Source organism: Lissotriton helveticus, chromosome 8 (genome assembly GCF_964261635.1).
Source record: "Lissotriton helveticus chromosome 8, aLisHel1.1, whole genome shotgun sequence".
NCBI classification, from domain to species: domain Eukaryota; kingdom Metazoa; phylum Chordata; class Amphibia; order Caudata; family Salamandridae; genus Lissotriton; species Lissotriton helveticus.
Window position 1 is genome coordinate 618,201,109 of NC_136069.1, and position 20,694 is coordinate 618,221,802.

Sequence of the window (20,694 nt, forward strand, 5' to 3'; positions counted from 1 at the left end):
TTCAAATTACACTGGTGAAGCTTTCAAATGAAAAACGCACGTACCTTCTCTAGTGCTGTTTGTAGTGGATAATGTATCTAACCACAGATTCCTCACCTTGTGAATATCGCCATATGCCAGACTGTATCCAGAGATTTCCTTTCATAGCGGGTTTTGACGTTGTGCGCTCTCCATCGGGTTCAACCCGCCCCAAATGTGACGTCAGATCCATTGCATAACCTCCATGCGCTGATGTCAGTTTTTTCTGAGATCTGTCCACTGTCAGATGCAGAGCCTAGTCATCTGATTGTGCCAGTGTACAGATATTTAAGTAAGAATCTTAATATGAACTAGATGAGCCCGTTCCACAGAATGAGGAGGTGGGTTGGTCGGTGAAGAATCTAAGGTTAAATTGAGCATCCAACAGAAAAAGCATTACCAAAAGTAAGTTACTTTGTCTTCTGATGGTTACTTCTAACTGCGGATTCTTTGCCTTAGACAGAGATACCAGCAGACCAGTACGTCCTCATGTGATGGATCTGTGGAATGGCTCAGACCAAGAAGTCCTTAAGCACCAAACAGGAGAAGTGCATCTTCAGCAGGACCTGGGTTTCCAGGGAGTAGAGTTTTGTGAAGTGATACCCAAGTAGCAGCCTGGCAACTATCTAAGACTGGCACTCCGTATGCCAGTGCAATTGCATTAGCTTTTGATAGAATGAGTCAAAAGTCTTTTAGAGGCTGTTTCTTGGCAAATCCATAACAAGTTTTAATGCAAAGAACAGTCCATCTGGAGATGGTTAGTTTCAGCATAGATATTCCTTTCTTCGCCCCAGAGAACCCTACAAAGAGCTATAGTCCACCTGTTAATCCTTGATGAACAAGCTACTTACGTTCTGTAACTCTGTATCTGGTAGAGACTATATCTAGCTGCAGATTCCTTACCTTAGAATTTCCCTGGCATCAGACTGGATCCATAAACTTTTGTGTGAGCAGTACCCCTTGCACGTGCCATCGGGTAGCTCCATTTGGCTCTGTGTGATGTTGTATGCCTCAGTTATGGTGCCACCCAGGCGGGCAGACGTCCATACTTTTCACTTTTCCACGCCAGAAGCTCAGAGCCATGAAGTAACTGACATAACTGTGTGCCAAAACTAGGGCCCTGAAAAAGGGTGTATCCCTAGCCTTAACAAATAAGTCCACAGAGCGGAGAGGAATGGAGTATACAGCTAGATATGGTCTCTACCAAATAATGCGTTACCGAAAGTAAGTAACTTGTTCATCTAATTGAGACCTCTAGCTGCAAATTCCTTACCATAGGATAGATACCCAAGCAATACTATCCTGGCAGTGGCCTGCGGACAAATTTCTCACACTAAGAAGTCCTGCAGGACTGAACAGGCAAAATGCCAGTCCCTGCGGACCTGACTGTCTAGGCAGTAGTGCTTGGCAAATATGTGAAGACGCCCACGTTGCTGCTGGCATGTGTTCAGGACTGGGACACCTGAGCCAACGCCGTGGTTGCAGCCTTTTCCCTGGTAAATGGGCTCTTAATCCCTCAGGGGACTGCTTCTTAGCCAGGGACTAGCAGATATTAATGCATAAAACGACCCAGTGGGAAATGGTCCTTTTCTGCACTGCCTCATCTCTCTTAGCCTCCAAGAGTTGGTTGTCCAACTGGAACGCTTTTGTGCGGTCAAGGTAGAACGAGAATGCTCTTTTTGGGTTCAGACAGGGGAGACGCTCCTCTACCTTAGAGGGATGCAGAGGAGCAAAAAAAGGTGGACAGCATAATAGATTGACCCAAATGGATTGGGGTCACCACCTTCCATCTGGCTCCGGCAGGGAGCTAGTCAGGGACACCAGCCATGTCCTCAAGAACAGTTACCTTCCCATAAGAAGCAGTCCTTCAGCACTTCCAGGCACATTATTTGTGTTGCAAACATGTTCGACATCCCACAAAGTCCTCTCTGGTCTGGCCTGAGTTCAGTTGCCACTGGACTACCAGTCGGCCATTGTCGGTGTCACATGACAAACCCTCCTGAGTCGATAACTCGTTCCAGAGGGTCCCAGCAACTTTCAGATAACACTCCAGGGTTCAGTGAACTCAGGAGCATCTCTGTGTGTCGGGTCCTGGTCCTTGGAGCTGCATAGAGGCAGTGGTAACAACTTGAAGACCTTGGGCTACCAACTTGCCCCAGCAGGCTTCTCCAGCTGTTGTGTCCCTGTGCTGAAAACAGGAAGCCAGTCAGCTGGACCTTGGAGTTCTCTTGGCTTGACTGGGCTCTGGAGACAGCTTATCTTTGAGCAGGACATGACTGGCACAGTCCTTCTCTTTGCTAGTCACCAAGAGCAGCAGGTGCAGTCCTCGAGGGGGCAGCCTCCCTTTACTGGTCTCTCGTTGCAGCAGGGCAGTCTTTCGGTCCTTCTTCCAAGTCAGTCCCGTTCTGAGGTCTGGGTGCCAGGGTTGCCCACTTAATGCACGTAAAGTGCCCTTAGGGCAGGTTGCGGTTGGTAGCCAATGGGCTACCAGGTTTCATCCCACCTGTGACCAATTCTTGTGGAGTGGGCATCTGGCAATCCCAGGATGCACCATTCTCCCACTCCCAAGAAAGCAAGGCCTCTCTCTTGGTGCTCAGAACTCCCTAGTTCACCCCTGGGATGTGGATACCTAAGGGCTACACATGCCCTAGTTCACCCCCGGGGTGTGGCCTCCTCAAGGCTACACGATTCTGGGGAAACCGGTTTGGCACCTGGTTTCCCCTCTCTGGTTCCAGTGCCAGCCAGTCTAGCTCAACAATGGGGCACACTTCCCCCCTAGTGTTAAATCAGCCCTTCACAAGTGGCTTTTCCTTTGAAGCGCCTGTGTTTAGGAGCTAACATTCAAGTGGCTTCCTGCAGGAGAGAGGTAACACCTTCCTGGCCTGTAATCCCGCATTGTTATCCTTCCCGAGAGTCATTGGCACATACCTCGAGGAGGGCAGAGGGTGTCTCGTGGCACAAGCTCCATGTGTGCCTGGGAAGTCACAGGAGTTTTGAAGGCAACAAAGTGGCAGCTTGGCTTAAGCTGCACACTGCAACAAGTTACATTAATTTCGACTCGAGAAACAAGTGGACTTAACGTAACAAGTTGTTTGATACCTTACAGTTCCTCCTTTGGTCGCACTGTTTCGGAGTTAGCAGAGCTGAGGGGTAAGCATGTAACCCTGTATTCGCCAATTGGGCAACCAAGTCTTTCCACAGTAAAAACTGCAGTTTTGTGTGTTTACTTTCAGGACATGCAAAGTGGATGTCCTACTTGTGTCATATGTTGCACCCTGCCTTTAGGGCTTGGTAGGCATGGCAGAGGAGTGACTTAACACAAGTCCTGGGGAAGTGGTGGCTTAGCCATTCCTTAATGGCAAAGTCGGTCCAGCAGTACACATTTGCTCTATCAGTCTGCAGTGGCAGGCTGGGGAAATTGCTTTCCAGAGGGGCACATCCAGTGCTGCAAGCCCTGGGGTAACCCCTATAACTGACATGCCCTATGTAAAGGGACTTGCAGGTAAATTAGCCATTTCCAATTGGTTATAGCTAATTCAAAATACACTTTAGGGTCATGGCACTGCCACTGAGGTGTTTTGAGCAGGCCTCCGTGCACTGTCTGAATCGAAAAACAAGCAGCACCAGTCGAAAAACGTGGGTGGGTGACGTTACAAAAATGAATGAATGAATGAAACAGCATTTATTAAGCATGTAGCTACCCATAGGGCATCCCAGCGCTGTAACAGTAAAACAGTAACAACGAGGACATTGCAGCACACAGGGGAAGATCCAAATCTTCAGTAACGTCCGAAAGGCAAGATGGCTGGGTTCCCTCCATAGGCAGAGGGGAAGGAATTCAGCAGCTTGGCAGCATTGTAAGCAAATAAGCGACCACCAGTTCTGGCCCTCTTAATCCTGGGAATGGCGGCCAGGTATAGGTCGGTTTAGCTCAGTATTCGGTTTGCCCCATAAGGCTGGACCACAGAATGGTTGATGGAGAGACCCTTCCCTGCTTACATCTTGTGGACAATGCACATGGCCTTAAAGATAACTCTCTCCTGAACCAGGAGCTAATGGAGAGACTTCAGGGCGGGCTTAGCAGATTGCCGGTTCAAGATCCCCACAAGCATCCTTGCAGCGCAGTTTTGCACCGTTTGGAGTTTCGTGAAGGTTGAAGCTGGAGCACCGTAGTAGAGGGCATTACTGTAAGCCAAGTGGGAAAGGATGAGTGCCTGAACCATGAGCTTTCTCGCCTGGGAGGGGAGAAGAGGAAGCACTTTACGGAGCATCCTGACAATGCCATAGCAAGAAGCCGCAACCTTCTGTGCCTGGACCATAAAGTTGAGATCTCAATCCAGCCAGATTCCCAGACTCTTCATCTGGGTCTTGAGGTCCGGGACGGGGTGTATGCAGGCTGGCCATAGAACCTCTGCATTGAATAAAGATGGATTGCAAAAGAGCATCAACTCAGTCTTATCACCATTTAGTTTTAAGTATGATTGATTCATCCGTTTGACTACCTCTTCAAAACAAGGACGCAGGCCACTAGAGGCATTATCCAAGTGGTTCAGGGTTACAACTAGTTGGGTATCATATACATAAGTCACTATATGAACCCCAAATGGGTGAACGATCTCTGCGAGCGGGGTCATATTAACATTAAAAAGGGAAGGATTAAGGGACGACCAGTGAAGGGGCAGAGGTTTTGAGTTGGCATCACCCTCAAAAACCTGGAAGAATCGCTCTTCCAAGAATGATTGTAGCCATCTTCGAGCTACTCGGTCACCCCCAACCTTCTGAGTCGTGGATCAGCATTTGGTGGTTGACCGTGTAAAAGGCTGGACTGAGGTCCAGGAGGATAATTGCTGTTGACCCTCCGGCGTCGAGGATCTTTTTAGATTCTTCGACAACTGCTAACAGCGCAGTTTCTGTTCCTTGCCACAGACGGAAGCCAGTATGGGAGGGATGAAGGAGGTTATGTGATTCTAAATATGTCAAGAACTCTGCATTGACATATTTCTCTGCTATTTTGCTAATCCCAGGGAGGAGCGAGAGAGGACGGAAATTACTCAGTAGCTCTGGATCAAGACCAGATTGAGAAAGAGGCATTTCCTTATATACAGTTTTATAGATAACACTATATTGCGCACAAATGACAGCATGGAAATCGGTTTTCAGTCAATATTTGTGAATCACCAAGTACAGTGTCTTGATTTGTTCTGATCCTACTAAAATCTTTGTTTCTATCACACTTCGGAATAACAAAAAAAATGCTTCAATTTGCTTTCCTAACTGCTGAATGTGTACCGTTCATTTACAGGTACGTTTTGTTGTGCGATAGGAAAGAAAGACATCCTCCAGCCTTCCTTTTACACTTCATGTACCCCAGAAGGATTTCTACATAATTGACTTTATTTTTCTTTCTCTGACTGCAAAGTGATAGGTGTTCGTAAACACCAGCCTCCATATTGCATGTACGACCGAACACCACATGCCACGCATATAACTTTACCATGCATTACTTTACAACGCAAGGCAAGTATATTTAAGGTAAGTGAAAACCCCAATTTTTATGTGTGTGTATGGTAATACCGTAAGTCACCCCTACACCCTGAAAACACCCTTACCATCCAATACCGTTACCCACCCATAAAACCACAACACTACCACCCTATACCCTTACACACCCCATAATCCTAAAAACACCCTCTACCACGCAATACCCCTACCTACACCCTAAAAACACCCTTACCCACCCATAACTCTAAAATCACTCTTACCACTCTATACTTTTATCCACCCCAACCACCCTATACCCCTTTCCCACCCCTAAACTGTAACTATAATTTATATACACACACACATATATATATATATATATATATATATATATACACACACACGCTCCTCCTTTCTCCCGTCTGGGTGAATGAAGCACTCACAGGGGTGTTGGTTTTTCTGCAAAAATTCATTTATTTCATTCTTCCAGCCACAACATGACGCGTTTCGGCTACTGCCTTATTCTTATGTCATTTTGTTTTCGCACGCAAAGCGCCATTTTTATAAAAAACACACAATCATCATTAGGTCACATGATGCACTCAGTTGCAAGAAACGAAAAGAGGACTGTAGACCCACACCATCACGGGCGCCATCTTAACATGTCTTAATACAGTTCTTTGTTCACTTCAAATAAAAATGAAAAAACATTTGTAGTTCAAACATTAATCACATTTTTTAACCCTATGTGTATTTATCATACACACAAGTATATTATCCAAATGATAACACAAAGTGACATAGAGCTGTCTAGTTATCATGCCGTGTATCGGCTTAATTTACATAAAGGCATTGACTCATATTCAATTACCAATTTGAAAATTAATACAGCCGTGTATCGGCTAAAACAGTCCCCTAAACTTAAAGTGCCGTTGTGACCACAGAAATTAATTCAAGCTAACTTGGCATGTTCTCTAAATATCATAACAGTAATTATATTCCTTCGTTTACAGTTCTAAATTTCACATTGTTATTAGTCTCCCAAATGAATTGACAGTTCTTCTTCTATGTTCATCCCCCTAGGGGCCTTAGTTCCAAGATCAATTATATATCTTGACTCTAATCTGCGTAATTTCCTGACCCTGTCTCCTCTCCTGATATGTGCTGGTACTGTGTCAATCCCATAATATCTCAGAAGTTCCCTATTGCCATCATGCCGTTCAGCATAATGCCTCACGACAGGGTAGGTTGGATCCTTCTTAACAATTGCCCTCATGTGTTCGAGTACTCGCATTTTGATGGGATTAAAAGTACTCCCTATGTATTTTAACCCACAGGGGCACTCGAGGCAATAGACCACATAAGTGGTACTACATATGAAGAACTTCTTTATGGACCTTGGTTGTTTAAGCCCTGTAACTTCATACTTTAAAGTTAGTTTACTTCCTGCACAAGCCTTGCATTTCCCGCAAGGAAAAAACCCTCTAAGATCCCTTAGAGTATTACTTGTGCTCGGGATTTCATGGAAATGACTCTGTACTAGATTGTCCCTGAGCGATCTTGGCCTTCCTGTATGTAATTAAAGGGACAGATGGTATATCGAGGCCGATGATTTCATCTGTTTTCAAGATGTTCCAATGCTTTCTCATGATCTTATTTATCTCATTTGCCTCATTGGAGAAGGTAGTGATCATCCTAAATTTATTATCTCATTCCCTGACTTTCTTTTTCCTGTCATTCTCTTTCAAGAGACTTTCTCTAGGGATTTTTTTTCAAATTGGTAATTGAATATGAGTCAATGCCTTTATGTAAATTAAGCCGATACACGGCGTGATAACTAGACAGCTCTATGTCACTTTGCGTTATCATTTGGATAATATACTTGTCTGTATGATATATAGGGTTAAAAAATTTGATTAATGTTTGAACTACAAATGTTTTTTCATTTTTATTTAAAGTGAACAAAGAACTGTATTAAGACATGTTAAGATGGCGCCCGTGATGGTGTGGGGCTACAGTCCTCTTTTCGTTTCTTGCAACGGAGTGCATCATGTGACCTAATGATGATTGTGTGGTTTTTATAAAAATGGCGCTTTGCGTGCGAAAACAAAATGACATAAGAATAAGTCAGTAGTCGAAACGCGTCATGTTGTGGCTGGTAGAATGAAATAAATGAATTTTTGCAGAAAAATCAACACCCGTGAGTGCTTCATTCACCCAGACGGGAGAAAGGAGGAGCGTGCATTTCAAACGTGGTTTGCATTTCCGCGTCAAAAGCACCCGTTCGTGAGCGCACCGCGATCTAAATGCGAAAGGAGCTTTCATTGGAATACGCTGGTTCACCGCCGAAGGAACGCCCGATTCGGAGAAGCGGCAAGCAGGAGTGTCAGAGGACGCCCTTGATGCGGCCACAAGGATCGGGTAAGCAAGTTTGAATTTCTTTACTCGCGTTACCTAGCCGAGACTTGGTTGCAGTATTGCTCCTTTGTTCTGGGTGAGAAGATCTTGTCGGTTGGGTAACATTTTATGTGGTACTACTGACATCTCCAGCAATGTTGTGTACTATTGCTGTCTGGCCCATGTTGGAGCAATTAGTATTAATTTATTAATTTGAGGGACATCGGTTTTAGTTTAAGAATGACAAATGGAAGCAGGGGGAGAGGTGGAGAAGCGTAAACATATCCCTGACCAATTGATCCATAGTGCATTGCCCGTGGATTGTGGATGTTGGAACTTGGAGGCGAAGTTTTGGCATTTTGGGTTTTGTGGTATTTTGTCGGCATGTTCTGCTGAGTAGATCCGCCAGATGATTGTCTACTTCTGGCATGTACTATACAAGCAACTGAATGTTCTGTTGTAGAGAAAACCTCCAGATCTTTTGGGCTAGCAGAGACAATTGTGGATATTTGCCCCTCCACCCTGGTTTTTGCAGATAATACATGGTAGTCATGTTGTCTGTTTTGATTAAAACTAACTTGTCTTTTAGGTGAGGAAGTAATGCTTTCATAGCGAGATGAACTGCTAAGAGTTCTAGTTGATTGATGTGTAGAGGAAACTGACTGTGTGTACAATGCCCTTGCACAGTAATGTCCTGTAAATGTGCTTCCCAAGCTATCATTGATGCGTCCTTATAATGGTTGTTTGCGGAACTGGATCTATAAAAATGCCATCACTAATAGTTTGTTGGAGTTCCACCATTTCAGAGATAGGCAAACTTGATGGCTAATAAACACTAGATAGTCCAAATGACGATTGAAACCATTGTTGCACTAGGCATTGTTGTAGAGGACGCATATTTAGATTGGCATGAGATACTATGGTTCCTAGAAGACTAATAACTGTTCTCACAGATATTTGTTTTTTGAAGCTGAAATAGTGGTACCAGATTTTTAAAGGTTAGAATTCTGGCTACATTTGGGTAAGCTACTCCTGTCTGACAATTTAGAATTGCTACCAAGTAAGGCTGTGCTTGTACCGGTTGTGTGATTTTACTGCATTTATTGTAAAACCTAGTTTGTGCAGTAAATTGATCGCTGTTTGAGTGCTTTGCAAACATGTAATTTGTGTTGCTTTTGATAAGCAAATCGTCTAGATATGGACATACGTTTATATTTTGTCTCCTTAAATGCGCTGTTCCTACTGCTAGACATTTGGGGCCGTGGCGAACTGTAGCACTTTGAACTGAAATGCTGTCCGTTGAAGGCAAACCTGAGATATTGCCTGCGTGCTGGATGAATTGGGATGTAAAAATATGCATCCTTTAGATCTAATGTCATCATGAAATCTCCTTTTTGGAGAAGTGGGAATATACCTTGAAAAGTGACCATGTGAAAATGTTTTGAGGGGATATACCTGTTTAGAAGTCTGAGATCTAATATGGGTCCTAGAGTTCCATCCTTTTTGGAAATTAGAAAGTAAAGGGAGTAAACCCCTCTCCCTGTTGTTGTATTGGCACTGATTCTACTGCTCCTTTTTTTAATAGAGCATGAATCTCTTCCTTTAACTGGTGTTGATGTTGTGTAGACATTCTGTGACAGCAAGGTGGTATGTTTGGAGGAGTTGAGGTGAGCTACAGACAATAACCACTTTGGGTAACATCCATCAACCATTGATCTGATGTGATGTTTACCCATTGTGGAAAGAATTCCTCCGACAGGTGTTATGTGATCAGGAGGAATGGTAGTTGAGTCACTGTTTAGTTGTAGGAGAGGAATTGTTTTTGCTAATAACTCCTCTACCTCAACCCCTGTTATTATTTGCCCTGTAGGAGCCTCTATAATATCCTCTTGGGGAGCTTGTCTGAGTTTGAGACTGCGTTTGTAGTGCTCCCATTGACTTTGCAGTCTCATTGTCTTTTTTGATTTTCTCTAGTAAAGTGTCCACTTGTGGACCAAAAAGGTGTTCACCATCAAAAGGAAGACCTATATTATGTTGTTGCTCTTCTTGTTTAAAACCAGATACTCTTAGCCATGCAAGATGTGTTAGCATAAGGCTGGTATTTATTCCCCTAGCTGCTGAAACATAGAGTTAGCAATTTTCCAGTGGTTAGAGGATTGTGCTGCTACCCTTTTCCCTGCTGTGTCTATATGTTTACTCTCTTTGGTGGTGGAGCAAAGCCCATTGCTTGAGAGTTTACTCTTGTACGTGCTGTTGCAACTACTATGGATTCAGGAGTAAGCGGAGTTCTAATGTAGGTAGGGTCTGTTGGGGAAGGTTTATATTTTTTGTCCATTCTCGGCACACCTTTCAACATTGGTAGATATTGGGTTGATTTTTGTATGGAGGAAAGAGTTTTAAATAAAAAGTAATCCTCTTTTTCCTCAGTATGCAAAGGTACCTTATGAAAATGTACTGCCCTATTTATAAGGTTGTAATATGAGGTGGTATCATCTGTTGGAGGGTTTAGAGGGATACAGGTCTGAATCCTTGCCATCAGGAGGATCTGTGTAAAATGTATCCCAGTTATCTTGTGGGGGTAGTGCGTGTTGATCATCACTAACCCAATCCCCTATAAAAGAGAGTATCGACCATTCTGAATGTATGTCCTCATGGCCTGCAGATTGTTGAGATGAAGGTATGTGTGGTATTAGAGGAGGAGTAATCCTAAGTGGACTGGTGGCTTTAGTCTCCTGTTTTCTTTTCTTTGCAAGAATTACATGTTCTTGAGGTATCTGGATGAATTACTAGATGTTTTTGTTTATTGTTCAAATGAAGTTGCAATTTTTCAAATACTGGTTGAATCTCCTCTGAAGAATGCTCAATTGTACGTTTTTTAGACTCTATTTTGTCTCCAGTATGCCTCAGTGATGAGTGTTTCGGATCATAGGCTTTAGATTTAGAGCTAGAGTCCGAACTTTTTTTGGGATCCAAACGTTTCTGTACTGAAGATGTGGACGCGTCTGCTTTGGATGTTTTCGGCTCCGAAGGATTCTTCGTGTCCGAGGTGGGATCGATAGTGTTTGACTGTCTTTTCAGAGGTGAGCCGAGGCCAGACTCTCCGTTTTCAGTCGTTCGGTGCGACCATTGCTCGAAGGCAGCGGAGGCCCAACATCCGAGTTTTGTACCTTGGGTGTAACTTTTCAGGGCACTTTACACACAGTTTGTTGCCCAGGTGAAAGGGTTTCTGCCTCAGAGCTATGTTATTGAGAGAAAGTACCCTCATCTGCAGCCGACGAATGTACTTCAATTTCAGATTCCCGTTCCTGCAGACCGAAAATGTCTGGTGTATCATCGATGCTGAGTCAAGACATTTGACTTCTTCCTGCTTTACGGTCCTGAAGAGTCTTTTTTGACCTAAAGGATTTACAGGCCTCACAGTGTTTCTCTTGATGATCCAGTGAGACGCAGGAGTTACACACTTGGTGTAAATCGGTATGAGTGACGTTCCAATGACACGAAGGGCAGAATTTAAAAGGTGTCCAATCCATACCCTTTAGTAGTTTCTGTATAAGAAGAACGTCGAAGAGAATTTCCGATCGAAAGGCCAAGGGCGGTAAGGCCGAAATAGAACCAAATCTCTTAAGATGATTTCAGATTTATATTAGAATGAATCTCGATCGATAACAATACTGACGGTGATAGAAAAGGATTCTATTGACAGTGTCGACCGGATCGTGACTCGAAGAAGTTCTTCTAAGAAAAACAGCTTGCACACTTCCGACCCCAACACTAGATGGCGGACTTGTCCTAAGAATGTGCATCTACAGGCACACATGCCATTACATATATACACACACACCCACACACACACTTACCTTAAATATACTTACCTTTTGTTCTAAAGGCATATTTGTGGTAAAGGAATGCATGGTAAAGGCAATGCGTGATAAAGGCATGTCATTGTAAAGGCTGTCTCTCTAATGTATTACCTGGATTTCGGCAACCAACCAATAGTTTGAGAAGCACTGCCTTAGGCAGTTCCTTTTTGGCTAGAGCACAGAACAGCTTTAAGTAGAGAATGATCCAACAAAACAGTGTCCTGTTTTAGACTGCCTTGCTCCTTTATATTGCATACAAACACAACAAAGAGCTAGCTGGCTGTCAGACCTGGTCTTATTAGTGTTGTTAACAGAGTCAATACTGCCCCTCCTACAGGGGTTCAGTCAGTGCATCCTCTCCTCCTCATTAGTGGGTGAAGTGTAAATGGGAGGAAGAATAATAGACTGCCCCAGATGAAAAAGAGGTCACTACCTTAGGAAGTAAAGATGCTTTTGTCATCAGGACCAGTATGTCCACGTATAATCAAGTGAACAGCAGACCGATAAAGAGCATCTGCACATCTCGCTGAAGTAATGGCCACAAGTAAAACTATCTTAAATGTACGTAAAAGTAACTGGCAACAGCGAATGTTTCTGTGGGACCCCCATCAAAAATGTCAAAATAAGGTTTAAATTCATTGGGACACAACAAATGGTACAGGTGGAAAGCCACTTCGATAACCTGATCATGCATTTAAATAAGGATGGTTAATCTGTAAAGCAGATAAACGCTGATAAGACGGTAATGCGTCTCTTGACTGTGCCCACTGCGCAATCCTGCGGAGCTAGAGACCGAGCAAAATGGAGGACCTCCAACAGGCATGAATTCTAAGTGTCTACATCCTGTACCGTACACCACACAAAGAACCTATTCCATATTCCAATGTAAAGTGATTTGGTGATGGGAATTTGAGCTGACATTATGATATCAACCACTACACGTAACAGCCGAAAGTAACTCAAATGTCCCTGCTCAATTTCCAAGCATGTAAGTGGAGGCACAAGAGGTTGGGATGCCGAACCCGTCTCTCTGACTGAAGTAGTAAAGGTATAAGAACAAGTTACTAACCTTCAGTAATGAGCTTAAAGTGGATACTCTAACTACAAGTTCCTCATCTTTTGAACATTCCCTAAGCGTCAGACTGGCCAATAACTTTGAAGCAGTACTTCTGCGTGCTAGTAGGTGGCATTGTATGGCTTCGCGCTAAAGTCGTTCTGCTCCTCAAGTGATGAGCAGAGCTGCATGTAAGGGCCACTCATGCATGCAGACCAAAAAGTTACTTACCTGCAGTAACAATCTTTCAGGTGGAAATTATATTTATCTACTGGTTCCTCACCTGCATATTCATCCCAGATCTCAGACTTGATCAGGATACCTCAAAGCTCTCACAGCGCCATTAAGAGGCACTGGCTTCGCATTGACACCAGAAGTGGCATCAGATGATGTCACCAAAGCCATATAGTGCCTACCTCAGTGCAACAATGTCATCTTCCATCCATTTTTTTCCTCGCCTTAGAGAGAAGTGGATGGACTGTAATCTGTATTTAGTGCAGTACAAAAATTAAATATTTGAGGATCTTATTTACTTTCCCTAAACACATCCATTAAAAGTGGAGGTGGGCAGGTCTGTGAGGAATCTGCAGGAAGATAGAGTACCCAACAGAAAGATAGTTACTGTGGGTAAGAAACCTTTTCTTCTGATGATTACTTCTCCCTGCAGATTCCTCACCTGCAGAATAGATTCAAAGCAATACCCTTTCAAAGAGGAGGGTTGGCGAATGGATAAATAAGTGAAATCCTGCAAAACTGATCTTGCAAAGCAGCCATCTCTACGCACTTACACATCCAGGCAATAATGTTTGGGGACGATTTGTACTGATGCTCACATAGCTCCTTTACAGATGTCTGCGATCGGAACTCTTCTGACAAGGGCAGAAGGGGTCGATTTCACTCTGATGGAATGGGCTTTGATCTCTTTGGGTTGGTCCTTACTTGCTAAAGCATAGCAAACCTTGATGCAGAAGATGAGCCACCTGGATAGCAGCCACTTCTGCATCCCCTTGCCTTTCTTTTTATCACCACAGTCCCCTTTGAAGAGTGTGTTTTCCAGTTGAATATTTGTGGTGGGGTCCAGGCTGTAGTTGACCACCTGCCTTGGATCCAACCTATGCAACCCCTCTTCCTCAGTGGGATGGAGAAGGGAATAGAAGGTCGGAAGGGTATTGAACTAAGAAGGAAAGGGGCCATCATTTTCTGCAGAAAATCAGCCCTGGTTTGCAACACCAATTTATTAGGGAAACTGAGGTGAATGGTGGCTAGGAACTCAAAGACTAATTCACTGACCTGTCCGACTGAAGTGACTACCACCAAAAACACTGTTGTTAAAGTTAACATTCATAGCTGGCAACTACTTAGAGGCTCAAACAGTGTCCTCATTAGAAACGTTAGCACAAGGTAAAGATCCAATCCCACTGGGGAACGACAAAAGGAGGTGGTGGATACCTATTAGTGAATCCCTTTAAACAACACATAACAATAGGGGGTTGGAAGAGAGAAGGCTGGACTGGGAGACAGGAATGCTGATAAAACTGACACACCTCTTAACAAGTACCTTACACCCCTAAAGTTTTGAGCAGGGCCTGACAGAAATAAGAGCTGTGAGCAGTAGGTGGATGAAGAGGAACGCACCTTGGTATAAGTGCGACTACAGGTGTTCCTCGGGCCTTCCTCCATGAGGTTCATATGACCCTTAGTTTGGGTGACCAGAGTACCTCAGAGAAATGCTTGCAAGTACTTGTTTAGTTTCATTAAAGTATGCAAGTGGTGGATCTTATGCATGTCCTGATGAATGCCATGGACACTTAGGAACAACCTTGTCAGAAACATGTTGAAACTTTAGTGGTGTTGGGGTACTTGTTCCCCTATACGCCAGGCCCAGTTTTTAATACCAAGAGGTACCCTGCTGATAAGCCGTACTGGGTCACCAAATTGGTTTTTAATGCGTTTTATGGATCCTTACTTAGTAGAGCGCCTCCCTGATCTCAGTGTGTAGGCTTGCTCTCCATCAAACCATGATTATGAAGAGTGTGGGGTGTCCAGTGATGAAGCATGACACCTGGTAGGTGTGTCAGGAAATTCTGTCAAACTTTGTTTATGTGTCAAAGAGTGACTAGATGGACAGAAACTAAGTAATAGAAAAATTGCGAAACCTAGTTAATCTCAATTGTCCACTGGTTTGTGGTTTGCTTAAGGGAGTTACCTCTGTTGTGCTTCTTCTTTTCCTTGAGGAATTTGAGGAAGGCGATATGGAACGAGGTTTCGAATGACCACAGCTCTGCCAGTCATCATTGGCAAGGGCCATGAAGACCTTTGCATCCTGTTCCTTGACGGCCTTAAGGTGCATACTCTGACCAGAATTACAGGAATGGAAATTGTGGTCCGATCCCAATCATCACAAGCAGACTCAATGAAGGTCTGTTTTGGAAATCTGTCTATCACAATCCCAACAGGGCTTGAGGTCCGGCTTGGGAGGAGAAAGTACGGGCAAGTTAAAACATTTTGTGTGAGTAAAACTCATGAGTTTTCATGAAAAGCAAGTTACGGTTCTGCGTCGAAGGTGTGGTAAACTGGGACTGACATTGCACCAGAATGGGCGCTACATGGCTTTGGTGTTGTCATCTAACATCCGACATCAATGCCCAGCCAGCGCCCCAATCGGAAATATGAGAGCTTTGAGGTATCCAGATGCAGTCTGACCCCTGGGATTATTCTACAGGTAAGGAATCTGCAGGTAGAAGCATTTATCAGAAGTCTGTTGCATTCTCAGGCCGGTCGCCATCAGACGCAAAGCCTATTGACAGATTGGTTTGAATAGTGACCAAATCTCTACATTGAGATCTTTTTAGATGGAAAAATAGTTCAGTTCACCTAACAGGCAGGTGGAAGGGCCTGGGAGGAATCAGTGGTTAGATAGCGTATTGCGACATGACATCCCCCACACATTTCGTCTACTAATATTTCAAGTTTCTAGATTTCCAGGATTACTCCTAAATCAGATTTTATTGTGAAGTCCAATTACCAGCTGAATCGCTATTAAGTTAATTTGAGAGGGGGCCCCTAAAGTGAGCCCAACAAATGTACTTTAAAACACTCTCACCATTATACATTCAGCATTTTTCAATTGCACCTTAAATGCATCATGCATATTTCAAGAGTTAACATTTAAGTATTTACGTTTCTTATAGCCAAATTAATGTGTTTTTATTTTTATTGATTTAGAATTTCCAGGTTTTGGTATTTTTGCCCCTGCTTTCTTCATGACATTGCCAATTACATTTTTAAACGTCGAGATTTGACCGACAAGTTCAATTACATGAGACCTGCGGGCAGGATCAACATTCCTGTCTCAGTTGGGAAAGGTTCTGCCAACGTAAGACCCATCAGTAGTAGAAAATCTTACATAAGCTTGAAAAACACATGTACCTTAAAGGTATCCCACTCATTAGGTTCACCTCAGATTTTTCAACCCCTTCCATGCTGATGACGAGCTCAGCTCGTCATCAGCGTTACCTGCCGTGTGCTGATGACGAGCTGAGCTCGTCATGAATCGCGATAATTTGAAAACTGCCGCATACAGCGGGAAAAACGGCCGCACGCATGCGGTTAAGAGAATATGTGCAGGCACCCATGTGTGAAATGTATGAAGCCGGCCAAGGAAGGAAAACAGAGAGATGACAACGCGAGCCAGATCTAAAGCTCCAGATGGCTCGGATTTCACATATATTTAGAGGGGTGGTAACTAAGGATCCCCACTGCTAGTAAAGCTAATCTAACGATGGAGTCATGACCCCTGAAGGAAAAAAACACCTCCATAGCAGGGGATAACATACAGGGGTTGAATAATCTCATTAAGAGTTACAGAGAACACCCATACACTATCATCACTGTAGCATACTCATCAGGCTTAGAGGGCAGCAGAGACACCATTCACAAGTTGCGGAGTAATAAGCATCATAGTCAGTGTAAACAGCTGTCTCTACCAACAAGGACAAAAACATACTTTTGCCTAGTCTAAAGGACAGAGGTGAAGCAGGCTCATGCACTTGCACTCAAGTACCATGAACTCAGGGTTCCAGACTTTTAGAACAGCTTATGGGATGTCCAAGTATGATTAAGTCATAGGAAAATATTTATTGCAAGGATTGTGCTCTTGTAGCCTGGAACTGGCGGGGTATTAAGGCTAAGAGAACCTGAGGTCCACACTTCTTTTAAGGAAATAATGGCACCTTAGAATGTTCTGTACAAAGTTGCTCTAGTCACCTCCTGCATTGGGAGTGGTACTTTTTGTGATGAATATAGAGGGTTGAAATACGTTTTTATCCATGAATTACACAATATAAATCTTGGGTCTAGGGAAAAGGAGAAAACAGCTTGACTGGATTACAAAGAATAATATAATTATGAATCAGTCTGTATGCACATGCGCATGAAAACAACAAGCCTGCTAAACAATAAACACTGCCTTTCCTTATCTCCTTGTCAGCTGAACAATGAAAAATGCAAGACTGAAGTTTGATGTGAACAAAATCAGTTCAAAAACATATTATGAAATGACATCTTCTCCAAGACCAGCTTTTCATACACTAGTTTCTCATTTAAAATACAATAGCACTGAGAATTGGGAGAAAGGGGAGTAATTATTCTCCAGTGTCCATCATCAATACTGCATAATGTGAACATTATCAGAGATTTTTAAATAATGGTTATTGATGATCAGCATAAAGGGCCTTAACCTCACTACACTCTACCCTCATTACACAGACACCCTAATAAAGTTAAATAGTTACAAGCACAAAAAAGAAAATAATAATTAGGGTGAGCTGTGCATGCTCATAGTGTAGTCTCCCTCCACCACAACAAGTGCAGCTGCATTTAAAGAAGCCCTGTAATGAGGACAGAGTGTACCTGTAAACATTTTTAAAGGCACCTTTTACTTACGTCAATAGGGACCAGAAGGCTCTTGCCAAGATGCTGATTAAAAGAGAGGCACCAGGCTTCAGTGTACCCATTCAAGTTAGGAACATACTTCTTTACTGTTTCATCATTCAGTCTCAGCCATACACCATCATCATTGTGGATCTATGGGAAACAAGCAACAAAAACGAGCCATGCCCTCCTGTAACTGTTACACGGCTGGCAAAGACTTAAAGACTGCAGACCAGGCAGACAATAATGGGGTGGGCGTGAAAGTAAATTTGTAGCAATTTGGAGTGTGGGATGGTGTGTAGGGAGAGGGTACTGGGAAATGTGTAAACAGGTGTGATGAGGGAAAAAAAATCAGCAAAGTGAGCAAAAGCTGTATGAAGGAGAGAATGAATGAGGGATACATTTTGAACAATATGGCTGGCAATCCTGCAAACATAAAATGGATTTCTATTTGAAAAGGATTTCTTCCTAAACATTAAATAGGCTTTTTCTCACATTAATATACTTTGTGACTTATATTGACTATGACACCACAAGATACTGGACCTTTAATCCTTTAGTATCATCTGGTACAAAAGAAGCAATTCTACACCATTGATGTCATACAAAACTAAACAAAGTATAATGGCTAATAATTATGTAACACCTCCGTAAACCTGCATGGAGGTAAAACTATATGTATTGCTAATATCTCACTCTCCCAATTGGCTTGCAGGAGTGTAACAACAAGCAAATACATAGATAGTGTGGAATGTGCTGCAAATAACGTGTATCCAAGCCTGAAATCTCATTACTTAAGCAGAGATCTGAATAGTCTGCAGGTGATTACACTTTACGTACATGTCTCAGGTGTATACTTTTTTAGCAGCAAGTGCCCCAAGATTTACCTCGTCAATAAAAGTGATGGTTCCATTGACTTTCACTATGCCTATCTGCTCACTCTGAAGGGAAGGGTGGCTACGAACACGAAGCCCTGCACTGTCCTTGGCCACAAATCTGCGAACCTAAGAGGGGCAAAGGAAGACAGTAAAGGCAAAAGAAAAGTGAATGAAGCTCTCAAGAGTTAAAAAAGAACAGAGTAAATAGGGACTTGAAATGCTACAGTATTTGAAAAGCCAAGTACACAATATTCAAATTTAAGACCGGGAACTTCAATTTGAAATTCAAGAAAAAGCGCTCTATTGCAGTAACCTGTCATATTTCCGTTAAGGTAACTGGGACTGGAACAGAAGGAATTCAGTAGTACAAGGCACAGATTTCCACATGACACTATATCTACTAGAGCAACAGGGACTCGAGCCCAGGACTCAGCACAGAACCCAGATGTCTTAACCCCAAGTCCACATCTCCATTCTAGATGTTACCCCTTCAATTAAAACAGGCTGTTGCTAGTTTCCCACTTTCACACAAGAAATGCATGCCTTAATTGTTTTGTTAGTGATAATTTACACTCAAGGGGTCTACAAACGGAAGAGCATGTACCCTTCAATGTCAAAATATGTCCAACAATTTTTGAAAAATTATGCTGATAAAATGTCATAACTGAACAACTATCAGCCAAATATTTAAAAGGTCCTCCCTTGAGGCTTCATTCACAGACGGATGGAATGTGCTCTTCCCCACTACCCGTTACTAATGTGCAAAAACCTAAAATGAAGATAGACGCATGAACACATGCACATAAGCAAACTCAAACTAAAGAAAAGCTTCCCAGATAACTGGTTTTTGCCTTCATTTCCCTGACCTTGTTAGGCTGCGGTTCGCTCTTGGGTTTGGCAAGCTGAGTTCCTGGAGGAATCATCCCTTTTGGTGGGTCTTTCACTTTGACTTCGAGGCCTGCATCTGTAAAATAAATAAAGAGTAGAACTTCAAGTCCAGCTATACGACTCAAAATCATAAATAAACATACAATAACCAATCAAGATTTACTAACCGTTGTGCGATGGTTTATTTTCAAGACTAATTTTGGATTTCTATTTCTTTTACTTTAATCTTTGGAAAGATATGAATAGTACAGAAATAAAGTAAGGGCTAAACCAAAACTCTGTTCCTTGATATGATAGTGTACTGTATAACAGTTCTCAGTGGAATAGCCATCATTGGAAGGCTCTATGAAATCAAGACATTATAAGTAGCTACTTGTGCATATTATATCCACACTACCAAGTGAAACTGAGAAGACATACTGTTAGACAAATATAGTTGGTGATGCAAAAAAAGAGCAGATTCATATTTCACACATATAAGAATTCAAATTCTCGCCCAAAAAAATGGTATTCCCCTTGATGATTTAAATTCCTGAATAGGGAGCTTTCTAGTGTCATCCATTTAACAAAGCCTTCTACGGAAGCAACAATAAGGCTGATCCTTAGAAAACTTTCAACCAGTATGAGTTTAACCTGCTACAGGTCCAAAGGAGATGTAAAACGGTTCCTCTATCTTTAGTATATGACCAGCACTGGTCATATACTAGAAACGCTTTCTTTGGAGTATTTTTGCTGCTGAAGTCTTAATACAGTATCAAGTGTCTATCTTGTAGACAAATCCAAAATAGTTGACCTCATTTGAACAACATGTTATTCAGTATCTCAGAATGTATTTTGGGACAATTCTACAACTCTTAAATAATTACTATACAAACTGTAGATTTGAGAAGCAGGTTTCACACCTAAATGTACTTTTTTGATTGAGGACAAAGGCAAAGGATGTTTCCAAATCAACACTGTATAGGAGACATCCCCTAAATAAAGACCTGTAAAATGCTTGGGTCAAAGAAGCGAAAGTTATACTGGATACAAAATAATGACACGGGAAGGTCATTTCAATAAAAACAATTAAATAACATTTTAGCCAACATCCATGGCCACTAATATAACAGACTATCACCATATTTTATGCTCACGTTACCCAATAAAGGACTATGAACAAAAACATTTTTTTTAATCCTATAGG

General features: G+C 42.7%; 1 protein-coding gene across 5 annotated transcripts in view; it reads right to left on the bottom strand.

Moving 5' to 3' along the window:
• The window catches only part of MYCBP2 (MYC binding protein 2), a 1,909,483-nt gene that overhangs the window by 795,185 nt on the left and 1,093,604 nt on the right, over positions 1 to 20,694 (bottom strand). For 3 of the 5 annotated variants that reach the window (XM_078657470.1, XM_078657469.1, XM_078657468.1), the window contains 3 exons: positions 19,487 to 19,584; positions 18,630 to 18,746; positions 17,755 to 17,895 (listed from right to left, as the gene is read on the bottom strand). In XM_078657470.1, the coding sequence (XP_078513596.1) occupies positions 17,755 to 17,895; positions 18,630 to 18,746; positions 19,487 to 19,584 (356 nt within the window). The remainder of the gene's footprint in view (positions 1 to 17,754; positions 17,896 to 18,629; positions 18,747 to 19,486; positions 19,585 to 20,694) is intronic. The other 2 variants (XM_078657471.1, XM_078657472.1) reach the window with 2 other exon arrangements.